This window comes from Nothobranchius furzeri, chromosome 2 (assembly GCF_043380555.1).
Source record: "Nothobranchius furzeri strain GRZ-AD chromosome 2, NfurGRZ-RIMD1, whole genome shotgun sequence".
NCBI lineage: Eukaryota > Metazoa > Chordata > Actinopteri > Cyprinodontiformes > Nothobranchiidae > Nothobranchius > Nothobranchius furzeri.
In genome coordinates this window covers 93,533,112-93,542,071 of record NC_091742.1, presented here as the reverse complement: position 1 = coordinate 93,542,071, position 8,960 = coordinate 93,533,112, and the positions used below count along the sequence as shown (strand labels likewise).

Here is an 8,960-nt window from a genome sequence, read left to right as displayed (position 1 = left end):
ACATTTCTTTGCCATTCTGACTTTCAGTTTGGAGTTCAAGAGATGGTCTTGACCAGGACCACAGCACTAAATGCACTGAAGCAACTGCCATGTGATTGGTTGGTTAGATAATTGCATTAACCCTCTCAGGCTCTAAATGAGTTTTGATAAAAGGATAAACAACTAAGTCCTCCAGGGGTACTTTTGAGTTGTTTTTTAAAGTTTATTTTCATTTATTCACAAATAAAAACAAAACACAAACCAGGTTTGCAACAACAAAAAATGAAAAAAGAGTTAAAATGCTCATGAAATACGTATGTGGAGTAAGCAGGTAGGTAGGTTTTAACTGTTGCAAATCTGCAACGCCTGCCTCCAGAGGGTTAAGGGGAAGTTCCTCTGCGGTGCGAACAGGGTGTGCATCTTTTGCTAATTTTTTGTTTGCACAAATACCCATCAGTGTTCACTGGCTCTCATTTGAAGTTTGCTTTGAAGCACAATTACTCCCAAACTACAGAAGTTGTGTTACTTTTAAGACACTAAGTTAGTTGGTGCACGAGCTGACATTTTTTATTGGCCCGTCTCAGCGCTGTCATGTGATGACATCATGTCTATAAACTTTTCGGAACATCTCTAAAATTTGGACAAAAACATTTGAACTATTTATGTAAAATTGACAATTGAACCATACATCCGTTTTATACATTAGGTTACTTTTATTTATTTAGTTTTTAATCCTCGTCTCTTAAGTGCATCATTCTTTTTTTCATGACAGTATTGGAACTAACACCGTTGCTATTTTTTAACACTGGCTGTATACGGTAATGCGGTAATCCTGCCCAAACCTAATCCTAACACCATTTTTTAGAAGGAATTAATCCTGATTTAATCAGAAAGACAGACAGTATTCTTCACTTTTATTGGATTGACAACCCTGGTTGAATGTATTTGCTCCTGAATGTTGTTCAAACTACTAATTCATTAAATTACTAGTTAAATGTAACTACGCTTGGTCATTGTGGTCAAATGTTGTGAGTTAGAGGGGACTGGTACTCAAAGTATATAGAAACACGCAGGACCTGAGGTACAGCATTTCTCCAGGAAATTCTCATTTTTATAACAGGTGTAAAACTAACTTGTCTTTACTTTAAGTATTTGTTTGGGGAAGATATCACATGTTATGTGCTTAATTAGTCCCGTTCTGAACACACTGGTGTTTTATTCTGCTCCAGCAGGTGGCGCTAGTGCGCCTTTACGCTGGTTACCGACCACCAGAAGAAGCAGAAACCGGACGCTGCTAGCATAGCTAGCTTATTGTTCTGGTGTGTGAGGAGAATATTTGAGGCTCTGCAGTAAAAATGTCTTCACTTCAGTCTCTGGGAGAGTTGATCAGCTAAAGCGACTAACTGCTGCTGCTGCAGAAATCTTCTCACCAGGCTGTGGAAACTTTCTTCTCCTCCTCAACAACTTGGTGGAGTTCTTTCCAGAACCAGAGAAGATATTCTGCGGTCTTCGTGACAATCAGAGCTCCAGAATCAGGTTGTGGGTGAGAAAAGCTTTTCTCTAGACTTCCTGCCCTCTGGATCTGCTGCTGTTCCTTTGGCCAGAACCAAAGCGTTGGATCTTTAATCTCCTGCGTTGTTCTGAAGCAGCATCTTAATCAGCTCTCCTGCTTTGTTTCTATTGCAGCTGTTAGCTAAACACGGCTAAAGAAAACCTGCTACCACTTCAGGATCATCCATCAGCTGGGACTGATTCATCGTGTGTTCTTCACCACCTGGGCCTGGTCTGCACATATATGTAAATAAGTAAATGAGTTGGAGAAGTGGTTTTTCTGTTAGACAGATGTGTTATTCACACAGGTGTGAAACATTTGTAAAAGCCAGATCTGGTGCAGGAAAATAGCTGAACAGGGAGTGGAGACAAATGCCTGGCTATTTATGCGGTTGTAGGTGATAATAATAATAACAAAAATACATCAAACTTGTAAAGCACTTTTTAGGTCACTCAAAGAGACTTCACAAAAAATGCAATAAACACATAATAAAACAACATGAAACATAGTAAACAGACTGGGGGATGCTGGGTTGATCTTAAGAGAAGGCCATATGTCTGTGAAGGTTCTCAGTCATCCAGGTCATTGTAGTCTAAGGAGCTTTGAAAGAAAAGCGTCTGGACTTCTTTGAGTTGCTTGAAGACGTTTCACCTCTCATCCGAGAGGCTTCTTCAGTTCTAAGGTCAAATGGTGGAGAGTCCCAGATTCAAACCCAGTGGGAGTGTCCCCCCCAAAGAGGTAACAAAAGACCCCCTGATGATCTTCTACATAAACACATGAGCCAAGGTGTGAGGGTGGGTGTGGGTCCTATTCAGCCAGAATTTCGGGTGAGCTCATTGTGAAGCCTGGCCCCACCCCATCATGTGGCATTCATTTACTTTTGTTTTATTTGGTATTTTTTCAGTCATTTTTGGAAATAGTGATCAATTTTGATTAATTCACAGCCTATGTTTAATTACATTTAAAAATTAGTTGTTTGACATCCCCAGTTATAATAAATGTCTACAGATGAGATCAAACAAAACAGATGAGAATTGCTCTTAAGCTGTTTAACTTGGACCAAGCATTTTAGGTCACAGATAGATGTAGCTTAGGGTCTCTGTCTATGCACCTTATAAGACAATTTAGGTGATGGCATGTTGTTTTTCTGCTATTGAACTGTTTTCTAATAATGTTGTGTTAAATAAAGTGAAGGAAGGAGAGAAATAACGTTTCCCTAGCAGTTTTTAAAAATTTCCCCATGTAATCCGATTAATCGATTAATCGTGTCGAGACCCCATCCGATTCATCGATTATCCAAATAATTGTTTTGTTGCAGCCCTATCTCACAGTACAGCCTGGAAGACCAGTTCGAAGGGCATTGCAGTAATCGAGGCGGGAGATGACAGTAGATTGCACCAGGAGCTGGATGGCATGTTGTGTTAGGTATGGTCTGACCTTTCGTATGTTATACAGCGCAAAGCGGCATGAACGAGCAACAGAGGCAACATGATCTTTAAAGCTCAGGTGTTCATCAATGACAACACCCAGATTTCGAACTGCCTTTGAAGGAGCCAGAGATAGGAAGTCATTTTGCATTGAGATATTGTGGTGTATGGATGGTTTTGCTGGGATGACAAGTAGTTCAGTTTTAGAGAGGTTGAGTTGGAGATGGTGGGATTTCATCCATTTTGATATGTCAGAGAGACAGTTTTATATTCGTGCAGAGACAGTGTGGTCGTCCGGTGGAAATGACAGCTAGAGCTGGGTGTCATCTGCATAGCAGTGGTAGGAGAAGCCATGTGATCAAATGATCTCACCCAGTGAGGTGGTGTATATGGCAAAGAGAAGAGGTCCTAGTACAGAGCCCTGGGGGACTCCTGTGGCAAGATGGTGCATGGTAGAGGATTGTCCAAGCCAAGATACACTGAATGATCGTCCTGTGAGGTACGATCAAATTAGGCGTGTGCTTTCTCTGTGATGCCCATGCTAGAGAGTGTGGACAAAAGGAAGCCATGGTTGACAGTGTCAAATGCAGCCGATAAGTCGAGCAGGATAAGCACTGAGGATTTGGCAGTCGCTCTAGCTTCTTTTAAAGATTCCGTCACTGCTAACAGAGCAGTTTCAGTGGAGTGACCCTTTTTGAACCCAGACTGGTAAGGGTCGAGCAGACAGTTTTGTGAGAGGTATTCTGTTATCCGCTTGAAAGCCACCCTTTCAATGATTTTGGACAGAAAATGGAGAGAGATAGGTCGGTAGTTCTCCACATGATTTTGAGGAAGAGATGGGTTTTTTTTAGCAGCGGTTTAACCTGAGCATGCTTGAGATAGGTGGGAAATGTACCGGATATCAGTGAAGCGTTGATCACATGTGTGACTGCTGCGACTGCTGTAGGAGCAATAGCTTGGAGCAGCTTAGTCAGAATGGGGTCAAGTGGGCATGTAGTAGGGCGGCTGCACGTGAGAAGTTTGGACACAGTTCTCAGTGAGAGGTGAAAAAGAGGAAAATGAAGAAGTAGGGCTTGAGATTGTTGGGCTAGAAGGAGTTTGTGGTAGTGAATGTTCAGGAGTGGCCAGTTGAGTAAACTGTTTACTTGTAGCTGCCACTTTGTCAGTGAAGAATGGGGCAAAGGTGTCAGCTGATAGATTGTTGGTAGGAGGTGGAGATGGAGGGTTGAGCAGAGTTTTGAATGTTGAAAATAGTTTCTGAGAGTCAGTAGAGCTGAGAATTTTGTCAGTGTAGAAAGCTTTCTTTGCATCAGTGATGCTGGCAGAGAATGAGGACAGTAATTCTTGAAATTTCAATTGCTCACCAGGATCTTTTGTTATGCGCCATTTCCATTCCGCAGCTCTAAGATTGGTGCGTAGAGACCGCGTGTTTGACCGCGTCCCTCGGGGGGCCCTGTGGGGGTACTCCGGGAGTATGTGGTACCAGGCTGTCTGATGTGGGCTGTTGGGTCCTTGTATGACCGGTGTCAGAGCTCGGTCCGCATTGCCGGCAGTAAGTCGGGCTCGTTCCCAGTGAGAGTTGGGACTCTGCCAAGGCTGCCCTTTGTCACCGATTCTGTTCATAACCTTTATGGACAGGATTTCTAGGTGCAGCCAAGGTGTTGAGGGCATCCGTTTTGGTGGCCTGGGGATCAGTTCTCTGCTTTTGCAGATGATGTGGTCCTGTTGACTTCATCAGAAAGTGATCTTCAGCTTTCGCTGGAGCGGTTTGCAGCTGAGTGTGAAGCAGCTGGGATTAGAATCAGCTCCTCTAAATCTGAGACTATGGTCTTGATTCGGAAAAGGTTAGAATGCCTTCTTCGGGTCAGGGATGAGGTCCTGCCCCAAGTGGAGGAGTTTAAGTTTCTCGGGGTCTTGTTCACGAGTGAGGAAAACCTGGAGCGTGAGATAGATAGGTGGATTGGTGCTGCATCTGCAGTGATGCGGGCGTTGTACCAGTCTGTCATGGTGAAGAGAGAGCTGAGTCAGAAGGCGAAGCACTCAATTTACCGGTCTATCTACATTCCTACCCTCACCTATGGTCATGAGCTTTGGGTAGTGACCGAAAGAACAAGATTGCGAATACAAGAGGCCGAAATTAGTTTTCTCTGCAGAGTGGCTGGGCTCTCCCTCAGAGATGGGGTGAGAATCTCGGTCATCCGGGAGGGGCTTGGAGTAGACCCGCTGCTCCTCCTCATCGAGAGGAGCCAGTTGAGGTGTCTCTGGCATCTGGTCAGGATGCCTCCCGCACTCCTCCCTGGTGAAGTTTTCCAGGCACATCCAACTGGGAGGAGGCCTAAAGGTAGACCCAGGACACGTTTGAGGGACTATGTCTCTCACCTGGCCAGAGAACGCCTTGGGATTTCCCCGGTGGAGCTGGTTCAAGTGGCTGGGGAGAGGGAAGTCTGGGCCTTAGGGCTGCTCAATTAATCAAATTTTAATCACGATTACGATCTGAGTTTTGAACAATTATATAAAAACAAAACAAGCCGATTATTTGCTCCTCCCGCTTGCGCTGTCCTGAGTTGCAAATGAAGCGCTCCTCCCACAGTGTTGCCAACTTAGTGACTTTGACGCTATTTCTAGCAGCTTTTCAGACCCCCTTCTTGACTTTTTAACTTAAAATACCTAGCGAACACCTCAGAAACATCTCTGGTAACCCTTAGCTACTTTCTGGATAACTGTCGTCGACATTTCCTGCAGGTTAGCTAAACACTCCGCCTGCGCTCCAGACCATTCTTCAGGACATTAGGAAAGGGAATGATGTAGTGATGTGTCAGTCGCTAAAGACAGCTCTCGGAGCCGGCTGCTTGTTGGAGTAACCAGAGTGAGTGACACACACACCGTACCTGCGGACTCCTGAGCCACTAAAAACGGCTAAATATGTGCGTGCGGCGCGCTAAACACACGTGCAGCTTGCCCCGATTGCTGTGAGACCGGGTTGGGGGGTGGGGGGTGCAGCTGTGGTTGGGACAGTTATTACATTAACTGATGGACTTGTAAATAAATACTTTATAAATAAGGTAGAAATAAGTTCCTCACACTGATAAATAATAACTTATCTCTCTGAGGACACGGTGCTAGTGCACTCTCCTACAGCATCTTGACACGACTCGATAAATGTTATGCAACATTTTGTGAACATCAATTTATTTGCATTTATCTGTTATAAATGCCACTGTATAATTCTTGCAAGATATTGGTATTTGGGTCTGTACTGGTTAGACTTAAATGAGTTAAACCAAGGTCTATAGCCCTTGGGTCATAGACTATGATCTATAAGTATATTGGTCTTTTTATACTGGGAATCAGGAGTTATTTTAGTGATCATCTGTTTCTTATTTTTGTCCTGATTGTGCCAGAGCAATTTTATGACTGAATAAAAACAAATAAAATCAACATAAATTGAAAAATCGTCCTAAATAATCGTGATCTCAATTTCAGTCACCATAATCGTGATTATTATTTTTGCCATAATCGAGCAGCCCTACTGGGCCTCTTGACTTAGGCCACTGCCCCCGCGAACCGACTCCGGATAAGCGAGTGAAAATGGATGGATGGAAATACATTTCATTCTACTGTCAGTTTAAAGAAATAATACATTTTTTATATGTGTAAAAACAAAGTTACAGCTGTCTGTAATTCACATAATGTTTCTGTGTTTCCTACAGATTTTCAACAAGTGGCTCTGGTTAAATAAGAAGCTTCAGAAGAACAGAGTGCTCGTGTCAACCACCAGCACCAAGATTTTCTCCACAAAAAGGAGGAACAGGAAAACCTCTGGTCAAGTATGGAGGGAGAGCATCTCCATTTGAATAAGGAGACTGATGCTGCCAGGTTTCAATCCTTTAGCCATAAAACACATTTAAGCAAACACACAAGAGTCCACACAAAGCAGAAACATTTTTCCTGTGAGCAATGTGGAAAAAGATTTAGCGGAAAGTCAACTCTAAACAGACACATGGGAGTCCACACAGGACAGAAGCCTTTTCCGTGTGACCTCTGTGGAAAAAGATTTAGCGAAAAGTCAACTTTAAACAGACACATAGGAGTCCACACAGGACAGAAGCCTTTCGCCTGTGAGCTCTGTGGAAAGAGATTTGGCCTAAAGGCCCATTTAAATAGTCACATGAGTGTCCACACAGGACAGAAGCCTTTTCCATGTGACCTCTGTGGAAAAAGATTTAGCCTAAAGTCAACTTTAAATAGTCACATGAGTATCCACACAGGACAGAAGCCTTTTGCTTGTGAGCTCTGTGAAAAGAGATTTAGCCAAAAGTCAACTTTAAATAGTCACATGAGTATCCACACAGGACAGAAGCCTTTTGCTTGTGAGCTCTGTGAAAAGAGATTTAGCCGAAAGACCCATTTAAACAGTCACATGAGAGTCCACACAGGGCAGAAGTCTTTTGCTTGTGAGCTCTGTGAAAAGAGATTTAGCCAGAAGACCCATTTAAATAGTCACATGAGTGTCCACACAGGACAGAAGTCTTATTCTTGTGATCTCTGTGGAAAAATATTTAGCGGAAAGTCAACTCTAAACATTCACATGAGTTTCCACACAGGACACAAGCCTTTAACGTGTGACCTCTGTGGAAAAATATTTAGCCAAAAGTCAACTTTAAACAGACACATGGGAGTCCACACAGGACAGAAGCCTTTCGCCTGTGAGCTCTGTGGAAAGAGTTTTAGCCTGAAGGCCCCTTTAAATAGTCACATGAGTGTCCACACAAGACAGAAGCCTTTTGCTTGTGAGCTCTGTGAAAAGAGATTTAGCCGAATGTCAAATTTAAATAGTCACATGAGTGTCCACACAGGACAGAAGCCTTGTGCTTGTGAGCTCTGTGGAAAGAGATTTAGCCAAAAGTCAACTTTAAATAGTCACATGAGTGTCCACACAGGACAGAAGCCTTTTGCTTGTGAGCTCTGTGAAAAGAGTTTTAGCCGAATGTCAACTTTAAACAGACACATGAGAGTCCACACAGGACAGAAGCCTTTTGCTTGTGAGCTCTGTGAAAAGAGATTTAGCCGAATGTCAACTTTAAAAAGTCACATGAGATTCCACACAGGACAGAAGCCTTTTGCTTGAAAGCTCTGTGAAAAGAGATTTAGCCGAATGCCAACTTTAAATAATCACATGAGTGTCCACACAGAAGCCTTTCACCTGTGAGTTTTGTGGAAAAAGATTTAGCAAGAAGATATATTTAAACCTTCTCATGCGAGTTCACAAAGGACATAAGCCTTTCACCTGTGATCTCTTTGTAAAAAGATTTAGCCAAAAGACAAATTTAAACGGTCACGTAAGAGTCCACAAAGGACATAAGCCTTTTGCTTGTGAGCTCTGTAGACGAAGATTTAGCCAATAGAAAACTTTAAACGATCATCTAAGCATCCACTAGGGCTGAACGATCTGTTGCAGTTTTTTTTTTTGATGTTGGTATACTTTTGAGCACACAGGAACAGCTAACCTGTAAAGCTGATGATATTTTAATTAAAAAACAAGCTAAGTGTGATGAAAACAAAAAATTGTAACTAGTTTGAATTGAAGTAAAAAAATGTAAAGTCAGAAATAAGATTTGTTCCTGCTCTCCTGAGTTACTGAATAATTTTTATGGGGTATTTTTGGTCATGAAAGTTGTCCTGTTATTTTATAAAATGTGACGTAAAAAAATAAATGTTTTTGCTCAATTACTGGAATTTCTTTGGTTACGACAAAAAAAGGAAGGAAGAATCATTTATGCCGAGTTGTTTCTACAACAGGCCTGTTTTAAGTCCAACAGTTTCTTTTGCAGCCAATAGAAATGTGTTCTTTACTAACTTTACTTGGTTTAAAAATCTTACTAAAATAAACAGAGTGCTGTATTGCAAAACCCAATCATACTTGTTATGTAAATATTAGCTTTGTAGATACTTTTTACAGATAGATATTTGTGTGCTAAAAAACCATAAACTTAAATAATTTG

At 42.2% G+C, this 8,960-nt stretch overlaps 1 protein-coding gene across 2 annotated transcripts; it reads left to right on the top strand.

Moving 5' to 3' along the window:
* The first annotated feature begins 1,232 nt into the window (after nucleotides 1–1,232).
* LOC107372936 (zinc finger protein 595) lies at nucleotides 1,233–8,685 on the top strand. Of its 2 annotated transcripts, none has more exons than XM_070548300.1 (3): nucleotides 1,233–1,522; nucleotides 1,666–1,776; nucleotides 2,850–6,656. In XM_070548300.1, exon 3 carries the CDS (start codon nucleotides 4,783–4,785, stop codon nucleotides 5,425–5,427), a length of 645 nt encoding a protein of 214 aa, XP_070404401.1. In that variant the 5' UTR covers nucleotides 1,233–1,522; nucleotides 1,666–1,776; nucleotides 2,850–4,782; the 3' UTR covers nucleotides 5,428–6,656. The 2 variants fall into 2 exon arrangements, with proteins under 2 accessions (XP_070404401.1, XP_054595987.2); XM_054740012.2 differs by lacking the exon at nucleotides 2,850–6,656 and adding an exon at nucleotides 6,669–8,685 and having other exon boundaries at nucleotides 1,241–1,522.
* Nucleotides 8,686–8,960: the final 275 nt, after the last annotated feature.